Genomic DNA, 19,231 nt, shown 5'->3' on the forward strand with positions numbered 1-19,231 from the left:
CCTCAGGTGAGACATACTCTTTGCGAGTATGACGTATGGACAAGACGACCTGACGAACTCAAGGTCTGTGAGCCTTGTATGCTCCACTCCGAATCCCCCCGGATCTGCTCCATCTCCTTCTGTCCTTCCCATACCTCCATCTTCTCCTTGCCTCCCTCGACTCTTCTTCTAGCATCCCTCTTGCCCTCTCTCTATTGACCTGCTAACGTGAAGATTCATAGAAATCTCTTTCCAAGCTGATTGAATTCCATGGGCGTGCGCGTAAGTAAAAGATACACGTGATCTCTAATACCAGAGGAGAAGCAGGAAGCGAAGAGAGGGAGTGACGAGGGATCAGCTCTGTCTCGCGATGATGTAACGATCTTCTGCAGGATACGATCGCTGGTGCTCGCTCATCGACTCACAGAACTTCGAACTTCTTGTAAGCGCGAGTCCTGTCGCGCCCCTCCCTCCTCTCCTCGTCTGTTCACAAGGAGGACAGTCACCCGCTCCCTTGTCGCAGGTTGCCGAGCTACTAGAGAAGCACTATGACCCTGCAAACTTGCGGAGCATTCAAGATCGGATCACGAAGAAGCATGTCTTGAATGAAACAGTCCACCTGACCTCTCTCAACATCGAAGACCTTGTAACTGTTTACCTTCTTACTTACTTTCTCTTCTCATCTCTTCTTCCTGCAGGACAGGGAAGCTCGGGTCCTTCTGAGCCAAAACTGAGTGCTCCTCCACACTCCTACTCACCGAGTCCCATCCCGACCCAACATATTCCTTTCTCCCCGTCGCTGCCGCCTCCTCCTCCCCTCCATCTTCTTTTCACCTCTCCTTTATTTTTCTTTGTCCTCAACTCCCTTGCTCCATCATAATTTTTCCACGGCACTTCAAAAAACCTCCCTCCCTCCCTCCTCCCTCCCTCCCTCTTTCTCATCATAGATAATGCTCGTTTGTGTAACTTCTGATGTTTGTGTTGAGCCACACCGAGGGCAAGTCCGTCATTGAAACATGCATTCTCGACCTTCTTCCCCAGACGCTGCTAGTCCTGGATGTAACATCAACCAACTTGCACGCACTGATTCAGAGATCACATCTTGAACACGGTCAGGATGATGAAAACAACAGCCAGGAACCCTGACACCATCTGCCACAACAAGCGTGAGAAAGCAGCACGAGCAGACATGTCTCAAGTACCCTAGCCCCTGCGAACAGATCAGCTCGCACTAGTCGAGCTAGACTGAAAGACTTGTCGTGCATTGCCAGGGTCAACTACCGCTGCAAGTCAGACCTCCGGCAACCCAACACAATAGTACGCTAAATGAGATGCGCCGATCGTCTCCCCGGCCGCTGATAAAGCACTCGTGCTCGCTACCGACCGGATGATCCTCACTGAAGGCAAGTTCCCTTGCTTTTTCGACTTCGAACCCGCCATGGCGGGAGTTGAAGACAAGGCCATTCTTCCCAGCTTCCCCTTCCACTGTGACGTTAACCACTGCTCGCCAGAAGTCCACCCCTCCCATCATCTTGTGCTCCAGCTCCCTTGCTGACACTCTGCATCGCCTCTGCATGATGCCATGGTTGTAGCTGACGACCCCGCCATTGCTGACGCTGGTAGGCACATCGGGCATCGATGGCGTCGGACGGCAGTGCAGAGTAAAGAAACATCGTCAGTGTCTTGCAGAGGAGCTGGAAGGAGATTACAGGTTGAGGATGATGCTGGTGAAGGAGCAGACAACTGCTAGCATCATCGTTATGCCGATGTCGTCCATCCTCCGGCTAAACAACGGTATCCTCCCCATCGCCATTCTCCTTCAGCGCACTACCAAATTTGCCACCATCACCTTACAAAGATCTGCCCTCATCTCCACTCATACAGAAGGCTTGAAAGCCCTCATTCAGCCCGCACTGCCGACCCCGCAGGGTTCCCTGACTGCGGCTCCATGGTCAGGTATGCCGGTCTCGTTGGAAGGGCGGCGATGCTAGTGGTTGCGATGGCGGCTATGGCAGCAGGCAAAGGCGACGATGAGGTCAAAGAACTTCCTGGGTGGAAGGTGAGGAGGATGGAGGAGGATGGAGGAGGGTAGATAACGTTCAAACTGTTGTTCGCGAAAGTTTGTCCTGGGTTCCCTGAGAGGAAGGGAGATGAGATATATGTCGAGAGGAGAAGAGAATAAAGATGGGGGGGGTGGGGGGTATTAGAAGAGGACAGGAGAGGACAGGAGAGGAGAGGAGGAGTAGGTGTAGGAGAGAGGAGAGAAACGGAAAGAGAAAGAGACAATATGAGAGACGTTTTCGAGAAACACGTAGTGGTACAGAGGGTGGGATCAGTAGAACAGCCCAACCATGATGACAGCAACAACTGAAACCGTGGATGGCAGGGACCCCTTCCCAGCCGATGGTTCTCAGGATACATTGAAATCAACGAGAACATGCGTACCCACTACGTCTATGTGGAGAGGGAACCAGTTCCTTCCTCCTCCTCCCCTCCTGCCGATCCTCCTTCTCCTCCTCCCCTTCTCCTGTGGAGCAACGGCGGCCCAGGAGCATCTTCCATGTTCGGCCTTATGACAGAGATCGGCCCCTTCATGCTCAGCGCCGAGAGTCTCAAGACCAAGTCCTTCCGCAAGACGCGGATCCCCTCTCTTATCCGCAACCCCTTCTCATGGACTCGCTTCGCCGACCTGCTCATCTTCGACTCTCCTCCTCCCGTCGGCTTCTCCTACTGCTACCCAGCAGGACCTGCCGGGCATGGCGATTCCTGTGGAGGATGGAACGACACGAGGACGGCGCAGGTGAACTACAAGGCACTGAAGGGCTTCCTGACCCTCTACCCTCACCTGCGCGTTCGTAAGCTCTTCCTAGCCGGGGAGTCGTACGCTGGCGTCTATATCCCGACGCTGGCTCGTGAGATCCTCGAGGGGCAGGAGGAGTTCGCCATCAACCTGCGAGGGTTTGCTGTGGGGGACGCATGCGCGGGAACAGACGTCCTGTGCGGGGACTCGTTCGGCCCCTTGTGGGAGGTGGAGTGGCTCCAAGGGCACCAGCAGTTTTCACGCAGACTGTACGATGAGGTGAAGGCGACGTGCGGGTACGACGAGCTGAAGACTGGGAACTTGTCTGGGAGCTGCGAGATGGTGCTGGGGAAGATGGAGCAGGAGGTCGGGGGCTACTACGAGTACGCTCTCTACGATGACTGCATCTACGACGATGCGTTCCAGCTGTGGAGCTGGCATGCGCTGCCGGGGTATGTGAGGAGGAGAGGAAGAGGAATGAGGAAGGCCTCTGCTCGCGGAGCTCTGAATGACTACCCTTGCGGTGCAGGAAGGTGAGAAGAGGGGAGCAGGCATGGTTCTTGCTTGTTACGTGGCTGTTTCCTTCCCCCTTCCCACATACGTTTCCTCCATTCCATTCCCTTCTTCCCGCTGCTTCCAATACCAATCTTTGGTGCAACCTTGTATCCGTACCAGCATCTGCATCATCCTATCTCGATGCTGCCCCTTGCTCCTCCTCACCATCTCCTCTCCTCACCCCCTCCCTCCCCCCCTTTACCTCCCAGTCTTATCTGATGCTACGACGAACAGAGCTCTTGTACTGTGGGTAGAGAATACGAAGGTTCGCAAAGCCCTACACGTCCCACCCTCCTCCTACTTTTTCAACGCGGACAATGGCGATGGCTTCAGCTACCTCCTGACCGAGAAGTCGCTGATCCCGTTCTACCGTGACGTCGCTGCCGGCCGATGGGGCCGCATGAAAGTGCTGATCTACAATGGTGACACAGACCCGGTGAGGTGAAGGAGGGGGAAAGAAGGTGGGGGGGAGGGGGGGCGAGTGAAGGGGAGAGTGAAGTGGAGAGTAGAGGGGTAAAGCAGGAGAGGGAGTGCTAGGGGAGGAGGGCGAGAGAGGAAAGGAAATCCCTGCAAGTAGCTGAGAAGCCGTGCCGCAGTCCATCAACACTCTTGCAGCTCAGAACTGGACTGTTGCCTTGAGCCTTGCAGAAGCTGAGAGCTGGTGAGAAAAGCTTCCCCTCTGCTACTCCTCTCTTCTTCTTCTTCCTCTTTCCTCCTCCTGCTCCTCCCTCCGCCCTCCTCCCCCCCTCCCTTTCCAGCTTCCTCCCCTTCTCTCCCTGTCTTCTCCCTCCTCTGGCTCCTTGTGACTTGTCGAGCAGGCGCCCGTGGACGCTCGACGGCTGCAGGCGCATGGGAGGATACGTCACGCGCTATGCCGGGTCCTTGGACTTCCTGACCATCAGGGGAGCAGGGCATATGGTCCCCACCTACAAGCCAGCAGCAGCCTTCTCAATGATGAGGTGACTAGTCCTACCTTCCTGGTCCTCCCTCCTCCCTCCCTCTTCCTCCTTCCCTTCTCCTCCATCTCCCGCTTGCCTCTCTCTCTCTCTCCTCGCCACCTCATCTCGTTCTTCAATGCCTCATCTTTCGACTCTTTTTCTCCCGCTCTATCTTCCTCTCTCGTCCTTTCGGCCTCTCTGTGTGCCTCCCTCCTGTCTACCGCCGCTCCCTCCCTCTTCCTCCTTCACCTCCTCTCTGCCTCTTCCTCCTCGTCTTATCTTATGCTCACAAGCTCATTTCAGCCGCTGGATCGAAGATCTCCCGTTCCCAACATACAATTCATCATGTCAGAAGCCGCCGCCAAGTAGGAGAAGAGTGAGGACAGCAGTGATAGCATGAAGCAGGGACACAGAGGAAGCAGGCAGGGAGAGACAGGGCGGAAGGAGGGAAGAGGAGGAGAGTTTCTCCTCTCTATCAGCTGCATGATGTGTTGCATAACACTTCATATGTATGCCAAGAGTTTTTAACTGTGCGACCCTTGAAGCGCGTTCACCTGCTCTAGCTGCTTCTCCACCTGCAAACATGGTCAAGTTTTTTTTCCCACCCGGCTCTCTTCCTCTGTTCCACACCCCAGTTCCTTCCCCTAACTCATTCCCCCACACCTTTCATCTACTCCTCTCCTTATCCCTATTCACTTCCGATGCCACCCGGCTCCCTCTCATTCCTCAGCTGTCATCTATGAAGTTGTTCTCACCTCCTCTTGAGCCTTGGCGATGTTCGCAGCTTCTTCATGAGCAGAGTGTACGGCAACCTGTTGCTCCTCCTCCATTCGCTTCTGCAGGAGCCATCTGTCAGCGCAAGAGCAAGAGCAGCGATCAACGCGCCTGTCTCTTCATCTCCTTGGCGAGGGCAGAATGATAACTTCCGTCGTCTTCATCCTCGTCCTCTTCCTGCCTTGTTCCCTTTGCAGCCTCCTGCTCATCGTCTTCGCTCCTTCCCCTGCCTCCTTCTTGATCGCTCAGAGTCTTTCCTTTCATGGCGAGCTCCAGCTTCGCCTCTTTCAGCGCCACTTTCTCCTCCTCCAGCGTCCGCTCAAGTCGCTTGTTCAGCAGGTCCGTCGTCTTCGCCTTGTTCACCTCATCCTCCTTCTTCATCTTCTCCCGCTGCAGCTCAAGTTTGAGGCGAGAGATCTGAACCTCAAGCGCCGTCCTCCGCCCAGTGATGCCTTGCAGCTTCCTGCTGGCCTCCTCGAACTTGCTCGACGACTGCAGCTGGGCCCCTTGCGCCTCTTTGAGCTCGCGTTTAAGCGTGTCCACCTCCTCCTTCCTCATCTTGTCCAGCTGAGTCTGAGCTCGGAGGTTTGCAGCGGTTGCCTCTTCGAGCTTCTTGGACGCAAGGACATGAGCCTTGGCTGCCGCCACCACCTGAGCCTGAGCCGCATGGAACTCTTGGTGGAGCTGGTCGATGTGCTCCTGCACCAAGAGCATGCGATCTGAGAGCTTCCCCTTCTGATGCTTGGATGAAGAGACCTCCTGCTTCACCTGCTGCCGGTCAGCTGCGCGCATGCCGCAAACACAGCTCCCTCACCTTCCCCAGCTGTCGCTCGGCCTGATCTACAGCCTTGCCGTCTGCCGCGAGGATGTCTTTCATCGCCTGCTTCCCGTGCTCCTCTCCCCCAACCACCTTCTTCAGCACTCTCCTCTCCTCCTCTCCTTTGTTCCCAGCCAGGCTCACGCTGGCTGCGTCCACCACGTCCTTCGCAGCCTGCCCTGCCGCCTTCACCGCATCCTCCCTCTCCCCTATCGCTCGCCCAAAGTAAACTTTTGCCGCCCTCATTCCCGCGCTGGCCTTCTCTGCCAGCCCCTGAGCCATGGTGAGGTCCAGCGCTGCCAACGACTTCGCCTGCAGGTAACCAGCGAAACGTCAGGGGCGGGGAGAGAAAGTGGAGGAGCGGGCGGGAGAAGGAGGAGAGTGGAGGAGGAAGGAGGGGGACAGAGGATGGAAGGAAGCTTGCCTGGGTTGACTTTGATCGATGGAGGACAGTGTTGCTCTGTGCATCCATCTTCTTTGAGTCAGCCAGGAGGACAGCAGCTGGCCTCTCCATGGCGACTCCTCTCTCCTGGTTGGCTTCTGACAGCATCCTGTCCCTGATCTGCTCCAGTGTCAACTCGGAGTTGGCAGGCGACCGAGGAGCCTTGAGGGCTCTACCTCGCTCCGCCCCTCTGAGCGCGCCTTGTTCACCAGCTCCGTGGCTCGCGTAAGGGTTGCCTGCTTGTCCGAGAGCTGGAGGACAAGGTGACGTAAGCGCAACTGGAAGCAGGAGGGAAAGGCTCACTTTCAAGTCATCCTTCTCGCGGAGCTTGTCGAAGTGATGTATCGACTCATCGGCCTCCTGTGCTGGACGTTAGGACGACAGAGACAGCAGGCAGATCGCTCACCTCGAAAGATGACTTGAGTTGCTTCAAGCGCTTCTGAGAGTCGGCGATCTGTGCCTGAATGGAGCGAACTTCTCCCCCAGCCATGATGAGAGCGTCTTCGGTTCTGTGCAAGCGAGATCAGGGGGGGAGCACAGAAGATGATGACCAAGGGGGAAAGAAGGCGAGACGCCATGCCGGCAAGTTTGAGTTGTGGCGGCGCGAGTGGAAAATTGAGGAGGACAATGATCAGCAATGGCATGCAGTAGTGGAGTGAGATGGAGGAGGAGCATTTACCTGCTCACTAGCGGGCTGGTTTTGAGCATTTCCTGCTCCGCCTGCCCCAGGAGAGGGAATGACTTCATTAGCAACGATTGCGACGACCGTGAGTTGCTCACCTTAGCAGCCTTCGCTTCCTCGGCCTTGAGGGGATCATGCTCCTTTGCCTTTACAAGCACAGCACAGCACTGAGAATACATCAGCACATACTCCCAGTGACCTCACGCCATTCGAATACCAAGAGGAAGCACAGGCCAAAATAACAGCCCTGACGACGTCTGACAAACATATTGACTTCGATCCTCGCTTCAACGCGCAGTGCCGAGCAACTCCTGCTTGAAGGGCTTCTCCTCCTCTATCGCTAGGAAGTTCACTGCGTGCTTTCGTATGCTCTGCTCCCCCGGTCTGCCTCGTCTCACGCCTCCTTCCCGTCCTCACCGAATGCTGCACGCCATGGCGTGTTCTGACTCTTGACGAGGGAGATGGAACGAGGAGGGATGAGGTCCACAATCATGAGAATGAGGGGGATGAAAAAGCTGGTTGTGAGGCCCGGACTCGAGGGTTTTCATTTGCGAGCAATTCAAATTTGGGCGGGAAATGTTCAATTTTTGCATAGCGTCCTTCAACTTTGGACTACCCCTTCATTTATCGGGATTCTTGTTCTCAAAGATGGGGTAGGGGTCTAAAGACAAAGACAGATCCCGAACAAGTCCACCTACCCACCCTAGATGGCCAACCACCACGTAAGATCTTGCTCGTGACTACCCAACCCCTGGAAATCGAAGGGCCTCAACTGTACCCCCCATTTGATAAGTCCATTACCCAAAAAACCACCCCGTACTTTTAGTGTTCGTGACCCCTTACCCCCCACTTTCGTCTTAAATGTATATTTCATACTTTTTCTTTTTATCCCCCGGTCCACCCCCCCACCCCGAGCATACGACCAACCCGGAGGGCCGGCCCACCCTACTGACTTGTGATCGTACCCCCACTTAAAACCCTCGGTACCCACCCCTTGTAGCGGTCTGAGATCCTTTTTTGTGAAGCACCCTTTCCATAAGTTACTTTCCTGTACAAATGACCAACTCAGCAAGATGAAAGGTGGGGTACATGACCCTACCTCACCAAAAGTTTGGTTAGCGCGAAAAGTACTCATATCACAAATGTACAACAGCTACGCCCTCAATAGGACACATGGGTCACTAGGAAATAGGACCTATCCACCCCCTCCACCCTTCCATTCATGCAATATACCCACCCCCAATGTACAAGAATAAACCTTCGACCATCTACCTACCCGTGACTCGGTCCAAGGTATATAGAAACAACGGGTCCTCTCTACTCCATAACTACTCCCTTCAAGAGACTACCCCTACTCCTGTTTCACACCGAAGTTATTTACTACCTCTACCCACTGTCGTTGAATACCCACCCCCAAATCCTATGCTGTTATGTTTGGTACCCCTGTGCCGGTGATACCACCCACCCTCAAGGATTCATCTCGTAACTCAAAAATTGGTACCAAATTGATGTACCCGTCCAGATCAAATCCACCCCACCCACATCGAAGGCAAAATTCGCCATTCGTGCTACTTTGTTGTCCTTGTTTGATCCACCCCACCCCTTTGAACATAGTCCACCTACCCACCCCTCTTACTTCCTTGGGGCTGCTCAACATGGCTATGTTGCTGTTGTGGTTGGAACACGAAGGGACGTAGAGGAGGTAGAGAGAGTGAGAAGGGTGGTGGAGAAGCAAGATTCGTCTACTGTGATCGTTCACACTTGACCTCTCATTCTCGACGCATTCCAACGAATCAGAGTAAGGCTTCTTAGTCGAATTGCAGCTGAACATCTGTTAGCTCATGTTGATGAAAAATCCATTTCGTGGGTTTCAGAACCACTGGTTAGATATGACGGGGAGCCCCTTATGTTTGATTTCTGTGCATCATAGTTTCTTGATGTGTCGTGATGCATCTGCATATGTTGGTAGATGAATTCTTCAATTCCCAGATGCTTTCGGAAGATTAACTGGTATGTTCGCAGGCAAGAAGAAGCAAGTTGATTTCAAGGAGTTGTAGCAGGGTAGTTGGTGAACGAAGCTATTGCTGCCTCAAGTGACGAACGTTTCAATCTGGATGTCATAGAGCCTCCCAGATCGGTAGAAAAGCCCAGAAGAGCTTCGGATTTGACTCGGTCTGCGCCTACGTTGCAGGAGTCTGGCAAACCAAGAGTAGAATGTCAAGGAGTACTAAAGAGCCTATGTCACCCCCGGCAGGGAAGAATGGAGTTGCGAGGGCCTCGAATTTCCCATCGTTCGCTAGATCGTTCGTTTCTCTGTTGAGAGGGAGCGGAATTAGGAAAGATTTCGACGTTGATGAGGAGATTCTTGGGCGTGGACGGTTTGGGATCGTTTTGAAAGGAAAGAGGCTCGCAGACAACAAACCAGTAGCAATCAAGAAGATCACCAAGAAGGGAAGGGATGCGAAGGCGATCGAGAAGGTCAGGAGCGAGATCGAGATCATGAAACGAGTCAACCACCCTAACTGCATCACACTGTATGGAGTCTATGAGTCCTCCAACCATATCTACATCGTGATGGAGCTGGTCAAGGGAGGAGAGTTGCTCGACCGCATCATCAGCAAAGACCATTACTCGGAGATGGAGGCGGCCCGCTGCTTTCATCAGATCATCGCGGCCATCCACTACCTCCACAGGGCAGGCATCGTCCACCGAGACCTGAAGCCAGAGAACATCCTGTATGCGGATCGAGACTCAGATGCAAACATCAAGATCGCCGACTATGGTCTCTCGAAGATGTTCGAGGCAGGCGAGCTCGCCAGCGGGCGAGCAAGGATGCTCTCTCGATGTGGATCTCCCAACTTTGTTGCTCCGGAAGTGCTGAACGGAGGAGGCTATGGTCAAGAGTGCGATATATGGAGCGCTGGAGTGATTCTCTACATCCTTCTCTGCGGATTCCTTCCTTTCGATCAGCAGGAAGTGCACGGGCACAAGGAGAAGATGTTCCTGCCTAAGATTGGGCCGCTGGACTTCCCAAGACCATACTGGGACTACATCTCAGAAGAGGCTGTCGATCTGGTGACGAAGATGCTTGTCATCGAGCCCAAGAAGCGCCTGACGTGTGAGGAGATCTTCATTCATCCGTGGCTGCAGAAGTTCCAGGAGGGCAAGTTGCACAAGGACAGCATGCCGCAGATGCAGCGTATCCTCAAGGACAACTTGTGTGCAAGGCGACTTATGGGTGCCGTGTACTCGCTGACTGCCATCCGTCGCATGAGGACAGACCTTGACTGGGACTACATGCACAAGGTGATGAGAGGGATGGCGGCAGAGTACCTCGCACAGATCAAGCTTGATCCGGAACGAGAGGCAGAACTAAGAGAAGGTTTCAACCTGCTCGATCGCGATCGTTCGGGAAGAATCTCGATGGAGAATCTGACAGAATCGATGAGAGCGCTGGGACATTACAAGGGAGAAGCTGAGATCAAGGACATGCTCAATCGCTTCGACATCTTCCAGACAGGAGACATCTCTTTCGAAGAATACTGCATCGTGATGAGTAGTCACGATGCTTTCCTACACGCTGGTTGGGCACCTCAATCAGACAACTCAGTCCCTCCGAGCCCGGAGCTTGTTGGTCGAACCTCGGTAAATCATCTTCGCCGTAAACTTGCAGCTGCTGACAGCGATTTGTAGCTTGATGGCCGTTACTTCGACGATTACAAGGAAATCTTCATGTGATCTTTTAAGCTTGTTGATGGAAGATTTGCTGACATTGAACAGGTCGATGGATCTCGACAACTCAGGAGTGATCGATCCTGCCAACATCCGCGAGGTGGAGGGGAAGGGAGACTCATGCTGAGCTAATCTCTCCTGCGCAGGTCCTGAAGAGACTCGGCTCAGAGGTGACAGAGGAAGAGGCAAGGAAGATGATCGAGATCGCTGATATCAAGAATAACGGTGAGATGCTGCTTGTTCTAGTCGTCGCGTCTGATGTCAGCCTCAGGCGTGATCGAATTCGACGAGTTTGCCGAGATGATGAGCAAAGGACAGTATCTCATGGAGAGTCCTTCCCTTCGCCCGATCGATCGGGTGCCGTCAGATCGAAGTGGAACAGAAAGGAATGAGATGGCAAAAGACTTTGTGTTGTGAATAGTGTACAAGAGTGAGATGGATCAAGATAGACACGTAGGGATAGAGGGGCGGGAGAAGAGTTAAAGCAACTGATAGATACAATTCCGTGCTTTCGTTTCACAAATCGAGGCTGAAGTTTTTGAACGAATTTTCCTTCGGGGTTGTAATTGCTAGCAATTAAAGGTGATTGAACAAGTGTTCAGGATAGATTTTTTGACATCTCTTGCAAAACCTTGAGCCTTGTCTCCCTGTTTGAAGTCACAACATCTCATGCGAGGCCTAAGATGCAGTCGCACCTGGGGGCTTTGAAGAACTTGTCGAGGTATCGGTGGAGGGGCCATTTATCGAATTCTTTGTCTCTGTCCTTTCGTCATCGCCGCCGGCTCCTGCCTCCTGCCTCCTGCCTCCTGCTACCTGTCTCCTCGATGCGGCGGCTCCACGATAGCTACATCCTGCCATGTTTCACGTAAGGCGGGTCTTGACAACAAACACCTCCCGCACCCGCGCTTGAGAATTCTTGTAACAGGTGTTTGATGGGCATGCAAAGATCGACTTGGAGAAAGAAAACTGCACGCATGTCGTCACGATCCGAACCCCCCCGCTCATCCAGAGACCTTGTTCTCATCGAACACAACCTTGGCATCCCTCATGCACCTGGGCAAGTGAGTTGGGCTTGACACCAGGATGACCTGCAATGAGATCCGGTGAGTATCAGCGGCTCTCGTCCTCGTGCTCTCAAGACCTTCTGGATCTGCTCGTTGTGCATGATCTGACCGCAGAGTTCCAGCTCCTGCACCGTGTTCAGCGACCTGGTCTCCGATCGGCAGATCAGCCTCATCGTCTCCTTGAGCCTGCATACCAGGGTGAATCGGATGAGGAGGAGGCGGAGGATCGAAAAGACCGCGCAAGGTCAGCCTCCTCGAACTCCCTGAAGTTCTTCAACCGCTCGAAGTTGTCGAACATGTACCTCATGGTGTACTCTCCCTCCATTACCCCATCGCTGCTCTTTGACCCCCCGGTGCCGAACAGCACCATGTCCGCTCCTTCCCGATGTGCCACAAGCACGGCCTGTGGGATTCGGCCGAGCTCGTTGGTTTCTTCTCTTCCCCATGCTATCTCCTCCCATCCCTCTGCTTGCAGGTGGCAGCCATGCACTAGCACTCCCGTCCTCTGTCGAATCCCCCAGCACCCTCCGCAAGAGGGCAGCTCCTGGCATGCGGGAGGACGGAGATTCTCGCCGCCGGACCAAGGTCGTAGAGGAAGGCTACCAGACTGTACAACGTCTCGTCCGCCGCTGACAGCATGCGAGCTCTGGACCGCCAGGAGGCAAGACAGCAGCAGCAGGTCGACTGGTCTCATCGCCCATGGACGAGACTCTAGTCGAAGGGTACCCCCATCCCCGCCATGACCCAGTTAGCAGTCGCCTGGCATGCAGACATGCAGACCCGCATGCAGACTCTGACTGCCGTCTGGATGCTCGGGATGGCAGAGGCAGCTACCGCAACCTTGCTATCTCGAGTCGAGCCTGTAGCAGCAGCGCAACAACCTGGTCGGGATGATGTCGCTGGTAGACCATGCATCCTTCTCACCGACTCAATGTTCGGTTCATCAGTTGTGTGGGGACTCCAAGGCTCACGCTGTATTGAGAGGGCGGGACGTACGAGGTGAGAGATGAGCAACAGTCAAACTTCAAGAGGATGATTTACATGATATGAAGGAATAAATGACTAAGTTACATAATAAAACGACAGTCCTGAATATCAGCGCCAGGCCCGAATCGTACTCTAACATCATGGTCAGAGGAATTCCATTCTTGGATATCAGCTCTCGTTCAAAGACATGCGGCGGAACTTGAACGTCTGAGAAAACTTCGGGTCTTGAAGTTTTGGTTTAGCAAACTGCGGTAAAGGCTCCTCCCGTCGCTGGCAAAGGTCGAATAGCGTGGTTTGTGGTTGATCCGAGAGGAGCTCGTGAGGCTCGTCTATCGTCAGGTCTTCAAAGATGAAGATCAAGGCCTTCTTGCCTATGAGAAGCGCTTGAAACAACAAGTTGTAAAGAAACACCATGACCCGCGAGTTTTGTGATGCTGTCACGCTGGGATCAATCATCCTTCCTTGCTTACTCCTGCGAGATGTTGCGTCAATGCAGAGCTCCGAGCTTGCTGCAGGAGGAAGGAGGACAGTGGCTGGTGGGTGTGCGCAAGGCTGATGAAAGCAAGGGCGGCGTTGGCGAGGATGGAGCAGGGGGGACAGTGGGTCGACCAAGATTTTGCAATCGATCGGTATCTTGTACCAGCCGTATTTCATGCCAGAGCGGTATGTGACTTAGTAAACTCTTTACTCAAATATTGTACTGGGTCACGAGTCATGGGCCCCCGGACTGACGGTCCGGCCGCCGTCAGCGTCTGCTCACGTAGCCGCTACATGACACCAACAACTGATCGATCGAAGGAAGAGGGCGTTTGCAGGATAAAAACAATTCCGGACTCAGCGTGACCGTCACTCGGAACGGAGTCCATGATCGCCAGCCGCCGGCCCGGGGCGCCAGCCGCGCGGCGACAGGCCCCGCCGGCCGGGGCCCGTCGGCCCGGGGCGGGCCTCCGGAGGCCCCGGAGGCTTGTGCGGGGGCAAGGCTGTTACTACTTGAAACGGTTCGTTGCCCACTGGGCCAGCTGTCGAGTGATCGCGGCGCCGCCCGGCCGGGCCGCCGGGATGACGAATCCGACTGGGCGCGGCTGCCAGGGCCGGCCGCAGGTCCACTGGCAGTGCGCGGCGGCGGGCCGCCGCGCCGCCCGCCGGCCCTCAGCGGGCTGAGGCTCCGAGCGACTCCCCGGGGGGAGGCCTCAATGGTCCAGTCCGATCCTGCGCAGGTATCATCATCGGATCCGGGAAGGTTTACTGAGTTCTCCGCGCGCGGCAGTCACGGTCAGGCCCTTGCCGCGCAGTGCCGCCGCCCCGGCTCGGAGTCGCCGGAGCCCGGACTCGAGACTCAGGGAGCCTCAGCCCCACCCGGGGGGGGGTGACTCTGTGACTGCCTACCGTCACTATTAACCGGCGTGTTACGTTCAGTTGTAGCCCCCCCCGCCCGGCCCACCTGAGTCCGGGAACTTCGGAAACTTTTTCACTGGTGGCTGACTCGGATACTCTTGACTCTCGGCGGGCGCCGCAGTCAGGCTGTCTGTATCCGGTATCCGGGCGGCGGCGGCCGGCGGCAGTTCGGCGGCCGCGGCCTGACTCTGACTCAGTGACCGTCCGACTCAGTGATCGGACCGTCTCAGTTTGCTGGGCTTGTCGGGGATGAGGGTCTTGCCACCTGATCGCCATAGAATGGAGGCGAACATTGGAGCTCGTGGGGGTCGAGGTATGATGATGATGACGATGACGATGACGATGACGATGACGACGATGATGATGATGATGATGATGATGATGGAGATGATGATGATGATGATGATGGAGATGATGATGATGATAATGATGATGATGGAGAATATGATGTTTGAGGTGATGATGATGGAGATGATGATGATGATGATGATGATGATGGAGATGATGATGATGATGATGGAGATGATGATGGAGATGATGATGGAGATGATGATGGAGATGATGATGATGATGATGATGATGATGATGATGATGACGACGACGACGACGACGATGATGATGGAGATGGAGATGGAGATGATGATGGAGATGATGATGGAGATGATGACGGAGATGATGGAGATGGAGATGATGATGGTGGTGGTGATGATGATGATGATGATGATCAGGAGGAGGAGGAGGATGGGGGATTTGGTGGTGGTGGAGGAGGAAAAGTGAATGGGAAAGAGGTGATGCGGAGAAGGAAGAAGAAGGTGCAACGGGAGAGAAAGACTTGAGGGTGTTGGGGGTTTAGTATGGGAAACGGAATGTAGTCGAAATTTTGCTCCATTAACAGTAGAGCGCGGATCCGGAGGTTTATGGTAGGAACTTTACTGACTGCCGTACTGCTGTCGCAGGGGGGACACGAGGACGGGGAAGGGGAAGAGGGGGTGCTGGGGGATCAGAATCAGCTGCCAGAGGAGGGGTCACGAGCTCGGGCAGTTACAGTGGGACGGGCAAAGTTGAAGGGGAAGGTGAGAGGATTTCTTCTGTGCCCACGAGATGAGCTTGCCTGACAGTAGCATGCAGGCAGAGATTTGACGCGAGGAGGAGCTAGAGGAGGAGGAAGGGGCAGGGGGCATGACGGAGGCGGAGCAGGAGGTTGCCTGTTGCCATGGAAGAAGATTTTTCTGACACCATCTTTCAGGTCGCAGGTCGTTAGAAGTTTGCTGAGTATGAGAGGAATGCGCTGACTTTACATCAGCCGAGGTGAAGAGGAGCAGAAAAGATCCGAGCAATCGGTGTGTCGTGCTCGCTGAGGAGGGAGGAGCAAGGGGGGCACTCATGGTAGCGCAGGCGATGCCAAGGCAGGATGGAAGGGTCGCGGTCCAGTATCAGGTGACGGACCGCGGTGTGGCAGGAAGCAGCAGCTGACATGTGCGGAACAGCACCTTGACCCGAAGATGGACGTGAGCTCGTTGGTGAGCAACAAACTGATGGACAAGGTGAACGAGACGAGTACATGTTGACCTGACGACTTGAAGACGAAAGTCCCGCTCTCTCCCTCCTCTTGATCCTTGCTCTGCCTCGCTCCCCTTCCCTCCACCACCACCTCCCACTCCTTCCCCTTTGATTCACCCTTCCCTCCCCGCCTGCCTTCTCCTCCCCATCCGTTGGTAGCTGAGTACTTGTTTTCTCAGCGGATAGTCTTCCTCTCGTTCTTGCCCATGGACAATCCTGGTAGCGCTTCATGAATAGCAAGACAACTGTTGAGCATGTTTGTAGGGGGAGCAGGAGACCGCAATCAAACAGCTGAAGTTCTCAAGATCCTCAATGAATCGGCAGACGTAAAGAAACTGAGCAGCACAGTTGGTGGTGATAACATCTTCCTTGCAGAGACTTCTTAGCCTTCACCTGTCTCATTTCTGGGCACACATGATGCACGACAGACAAGTTGAGGTCCCCGCATGCTTCTATCTCGCCCTGCCTTCCTCCTCACAGCCGCTTCCTCCTCCCGTACCACAGACGTTCCTGGAGTCCTTCCTGCGATACCGACTGAGAAACTTCGACGACTTGTGAGAGTGCGATGTTCTGCATGTTGATGGTGAGCATTTTGGCAGCGAGGAGGACCAATTCGAAGGAGTCACCTGTAAGATGCTCGCTGCTATCGGGCGGTTCTCGTTCCCTTCCTCACTCTGCACTCCTTTGCAGTGGATGCTGTACACGAGCTCGAGGAGAAAGTATTGATGGTGACAGAGCTATTGACTTTGGGAGGAGAGCTTGCTTATACTTCTTGTGCCTGCTGGCAGATCCTGTTGAGAGCGTCGTCTCCTCTTGGGTTCGGGAGCGAACTTGAGGTGCTGGATGTTTGGCTGCTCTCGTTGCTCTCAGATTATCACTCCCCTCCTGTTTCTCCCCTCTCTCCTGCTTCCTGTTGTTGCTATGCCTGTATTTTTTCTCTGATCATCGTCTTAGAACGGAAGCTACATTGCTCCTTCGACACACTCGCAGTCAATTCAAAGGAAGTGAGATTTCGTCTTGCATACATTCAGCCTGCTGTCTCGCAACAACCTTGTGAAGTTCTTGTTTCTCACTCGCATGCCTGCGCCCAGGTTGTTCAACATCCCCAAGATCCTTGACATCAGCTCAGTCTTCAGCTCAGTCGATTACATCTTGACGCAGAAGGTAGGTGAAAGCTTTCAAGTAGATTGCGAAGCTATGAAGAAGAAGTACAGCAGATTGTTGAGGGAGGAGGGCGCGGAGGGGAGATGTCAAAAAGGAGGATAGTGATAGAGAAGGACAGAAGATGAACTAGAGAAAAGCTCCTGTGAACATCTCACGTTGCTTTGTGCTGCAGATCATCGAAAACTTGTTCAGTTCACAGCCAGGTGTTTGATTGAACATCTTTCTTTGCTTCACTTTTCATCCCCTCTCATTTTTTCCCAGTTTTTCACAAAGATCTTGAAATCAACATCCAGCGGACGGCCGAGGTTCGAGGTTGACTGCAGCGCAAGACTTCTTGACGTCATGCCAACAGGCAATCGACAAGAGCATTGTCGACATCGTTGAGATCTTGCAAGCTGAAAGAATTCAGGTTGTTAAGCTCCTCGCCCTGATGTCTTTCCTCTCTTCGCTGCTCCTGCTCCTGCTCTTGTCCCTGCCCCTTTCCTGGCTCCAATTTCTACTCCTGCTACTGTGCCTACTTCCGGCCCTGCGACTTTCTAGCTTTCCCTTCGATCGGATGTGTTGTTCTTGTTTATTCTATTTCTCTTTGCTACAGCAGTTTTTTTATGATGTCTCTACATCCAGGGTGATACTCTCATCGACCAAGTTACGTTCCTGGCTGATTCTGCCCTCACGATCCTAAGTTTCCAAAGGTCAGTACAGCAGTGGTGGAAAGTGTTTTAGCCCAATTCATATCATTTGGATGCTTTCTTCATGTTAGTCCCTTGCAGTCTGTGGTAGAAATACTACAACCAGAGTCAGTGAGGAGTTCGACCGGTGTAGCACTAGTTGCAAGTTGATAAACTCTTGTGTTCCTGTTCTAACTGATCATTTTTCTGTCACTTGATTTGATGGTTTATTCTTGTGTGCAGGTTATTTGCCCCCGCTGTGCAGTCGGCAATAAAACTCAAACTGCACTTGAATGTTGTAAGTTGCGACATCAACTAGGGCAAACCTTCACTGACGTACAATCAAAACAAGGCCTTTGCCTACACTCAACTGAACACCTTCTCATCGACTCTCAACAGTCTACATCACATTGTCTCAACAAGACTGTTACAAGTCTGTCATTCACAATCTTGCTGATCATTTCCACTGACGAGTTGTGCAGAGAGCTAAAGCAGGATTGCTGGATTGTTTGTTCTCCTTCCTCACCGGCGGGACGCTTGACGGTGAGATAGAAGTGAGATCTCTGCAGCAGATCGGAAGAGCAACAGAGAGTCAGAATAGAAAGAGTTGCCGTAGGATGGTGTGAGCCAAGGAGACCAGAGATGGGTGCGCACCACAAGAGGCCAAGGAGGAGGAAGGGGAGGGGTTAGCAGAGCAGAGGCGAGGAGCACAGCACAGCACAGCACAGCACAGCACAGCACAGCACAGCACAGCAGAGAAGTGAAGAGGAGATAATCATCTCTTACAGGCGAAAGTTTTGCTCACATTCTCGACGTGTCTCGCGCCAATGACATGCAGAGGGTTGTCAGCGATGTGAAGCAGGCCTTGCAAGAGAGATCGACAAGTCAGGTTGCCCTCCGCGATCTCAACCGCCGCCATTCTCTCCTCCCTTTGCTCGACCATCTCATTGCGTCTTCTTCCAACAAGAACAGCATCGTAATCGTTCTCTTCCCATGACATCCTCCCTTGCTGACTTCTCCTCTCCAAGATTCGGATCCTCCAGGATGTCAAACAGCTTGTCACCCAATCCTTGCAAACCAAGAAATCTGCCGTGCAGAGCACAAACAACAAGCAGGGCAGCGCAACAGAAAATCGGCAGCGCATCGAACAGGTCATGCAAACAATCCTGGGAAGGGAAACGTGTCATAAACTTGCAGGTCATGGAAATCTTCCCTGACCTTGGGGACTACTTCGTCAATGAAATGCTTCAAGCCCATCAGAACGATCCTTCTCTCGTGATTCAGGTATGCCCTTCTCCTTCCCCCTGACCCCCCCCCCCCCACCAACGTTTTGTGAGGGGGGGGGGATATACAATGTCCTAAAACGCATAACCCAATCTACAACTTTAGAATCAGTTCACCTCGTCGCGTATCCACACTAAAGTTAAAAATCAGTATGAGGATAACGATAGAAGTCTCCGATCCTACACAGGGCTTCTTTTCTACCGCCCCAACCACTGGGTCTTCGATCTGTAGCCACCCCTCACGCTCAAGAAGGTGAAGGTACAGCGGCCAGAGGTTAGGACGGCTAACGATGGAGTAAAAAGACAGGAGGCGTTGGATACACATTCCACTCCAGCGAAAATCAGGCCGCTAGCTAGCAATCGAGGTGTCGAACCTATCTCAATTTTCAAT

General features: G+C 53.7%; 6 protein-coding genes across 6 annotated transcripts in view; 3 read left to right on the forward strand and 3 right to left on the reverse strand.

Moving 5' to 3' along the window:
* Positions 1-563: 563 nt before the first annotated feature.
* On the reverse strand, positions 564-1,615 carry GUITHDRAFT_110417 (hypothetical protein; the record flags this gene model as incomplete). The annotated part of the gene is made up of 6 exons (XM_005830538.1): positions 564-598; positions 650-698; positions 972-1,032; positions 1,079-1,131; positions 1,182-1,189; positions 1,360-1,615. The coding sequence occupies 6 exons, from the start codon at positions 1,613-1,615 to the stop codon at positions 564-566; spliced, it is 462 nt and encodes a 153-aa protein (XP_005830595.1).
* A 924-nt stretch (positions 1,616-2,539) lies between these two features.
* On the forward strand, positions 2,540-4,674 carry GUITHDRAFT_163807 (hypothetical protein; the record flags this gene model as incomplete). Its single annotated transcript, XM_005830539.1, has 5 exons — positions 2,540-3,312; positions 3,569-3,770; positions 3,931-3,995; positions 4,153-4,293; positions 4,576-4,674. 5 exons carry the CDS (start codon positions 2,540-2,542, stop codon positions 4,670-4,672), a joined length of 1,278 nt encoding a protein of 425 aa, XP_005830596.1.
* An 86-nt stretch (positions 4,675-4,760) lies between these two features.
* On the reverse strand, positions 4,761-5,948 carry GUITHDRAFT_153221 (hypothetical protein). Its single transcript, XM_005830540.1, has 4 exons — positions 5,861-5,948; positions 5,158-5,814; positions 5,028-5,108; positions 4,761-4,847 (listed from the first exon to the last, which is right to left on the reverse strand). Exons 1-4 carry the CDS (start codon positions 5,921-5,923, stop codon positions 4,797-4,799), a joined length of 852 nt encoding a protein of 283 aa, XP_005830597.1. The 5' UTR covers positions 5,924-5,948; the 3' UTR covers positions 4,761-4,796.
* Positions 5,949-9,201: 3,253 nt separating this feature from the next.
* GUITHDRAFT_163809 (hypothetical protein) lies at positions 9,202-11,316 on the forward strand (the record flags this gene model as incomplete). Its single annotated transcript, XM_005830541.1, has 5 exons — positions 9,202-10,632; positions 10,681-10,721; positions 10,768-10,819; positions 10,866-10,944; positions 10,991-11,316. 5 exons carry the CDS (start codon positions 9,202-9,204, stop codon positions 11,134-11,136), a joined length of 1,749 nt encoding a protein of 582 aa, XP_005830598.1. The 3' UTR covers positions 11,137-11,316.
* Positions 11,317-11,528: 212 nt separating this feature from the next.
* On the reverse strand, positions 11,529-12,496 carry GUITHDRAFT_163810 (hypothetical protein; the record flags this gene model as incomplete). Its single annotated transcript, XM_005830542.1, has 5 exons — positions 12,020-12,496; positions 11,861-11,969; positions 11,733-11,807; positions 11,611-11,685; positions 11,529-11,570 (listed from the first exon to the last, which is right to left on the reverse strand). The coding sequence occupies exons 1-5, from the start codon at positions 12,475-12,477 to the stop codon at positions 11,529-11,531; spliced, it is 759 nt and encodes a 252-aa protein (XP_005830599.1). The 5' UTR covers positions 12,478-12,496.
* Positions 12,497-14,956: 2,460 nt separating this feature from the next.
* The window catches only part of GUITHDRAFT_140377 (hypothetical protein), a gene marked incomplete at both ends in the record, with an annotated part of 5,828 nt that continues 1,553 nt past the window's right edge, over positions 14,957-19,231 (forward strand). Inside the window, 23 exons of the mRNA XM_005830543.1 lie at positions 14,957-14,977; positions 15,122-15,238; positions 15,412-15,418; positions 15,469-15,602; positions 15,653-15,709; positions 15,905-15,944; positions 15,990-16,051; positions 16,101-16,163; positions 16,230-16,279; positions 16,325-16,353; positions 16,416-16,453; positions 16,514-16,561; positions 16,680-16,729; positions 16,817-16,889; positions 17,062-17,092; positions 17,151-17,194; positions 17,242-17,298; positions 17,514-17,581; positions 17,801-17,855; positions 18,040-18,100; positions 18,346-18,446; positions 18,586-18,708; positions 18,755-18,841. Of these exons, the coding sequence (XP_005830600.1) occupies positions 14,957-14,977; positions 15,122-15,238; positions 15,412-15,418; positions 15,469-15,602; positions 15,653-15,709; positions 15,905-15,944; positions 15,990-16,051; positions 16,101-16,163; positions 16,230-16,279; positions 16,325-16,353; positions 16,416-16,453; positions 16,514-16,561; positions 16,680-16,729; positions 16,817-16,889; positions 17,062-17,092; positions 17,151-17,194; positions 17,242-17,298; positions 17,514-17,581; positions 17,801-17,855; positions 18,040-18,100; positions 18,346-18,446; positions 18,586-18,708; positions 18,755-18,841 (1,416 nt within the window). The remainder of the gene's footprint in view (positions 14,978-15,121; positions 15,239-15,411; positions 15,419-15,468; positions 15,603-15,652; positions 15,710-15,904; positions 15,945-15,989; positions 16,052-16,100; positions 16,164-16,229; positions 16,280-16,324; positions 16,354-16,415; positions 16,454-16,513; positions 16,562-16,679; positions 16,730-16,816; positions 16,890-17,061; positions 17,093-17,150; positions 17,195-17,241; positions 17,299-17,513; positions 17,582-17,800; positions 17,856-18,039; positions 18,101-18,345; positions 18,447-18,585; positions 18,709-18,754; positions 18,842-19,231) is intronic.

This window comes from Guillardia theta (assembly GCF_000315625.1).
Source record: "Guillardia theta CCMP2712 unplaced genomic scaffold GUITHscaffold_45, whole genome shotgun sequence".
NCBI lineage: Eukaryota > Cryptophyceae > Pyrenomonadales > Geminigeraceae > Guillardia > Guillardia theta.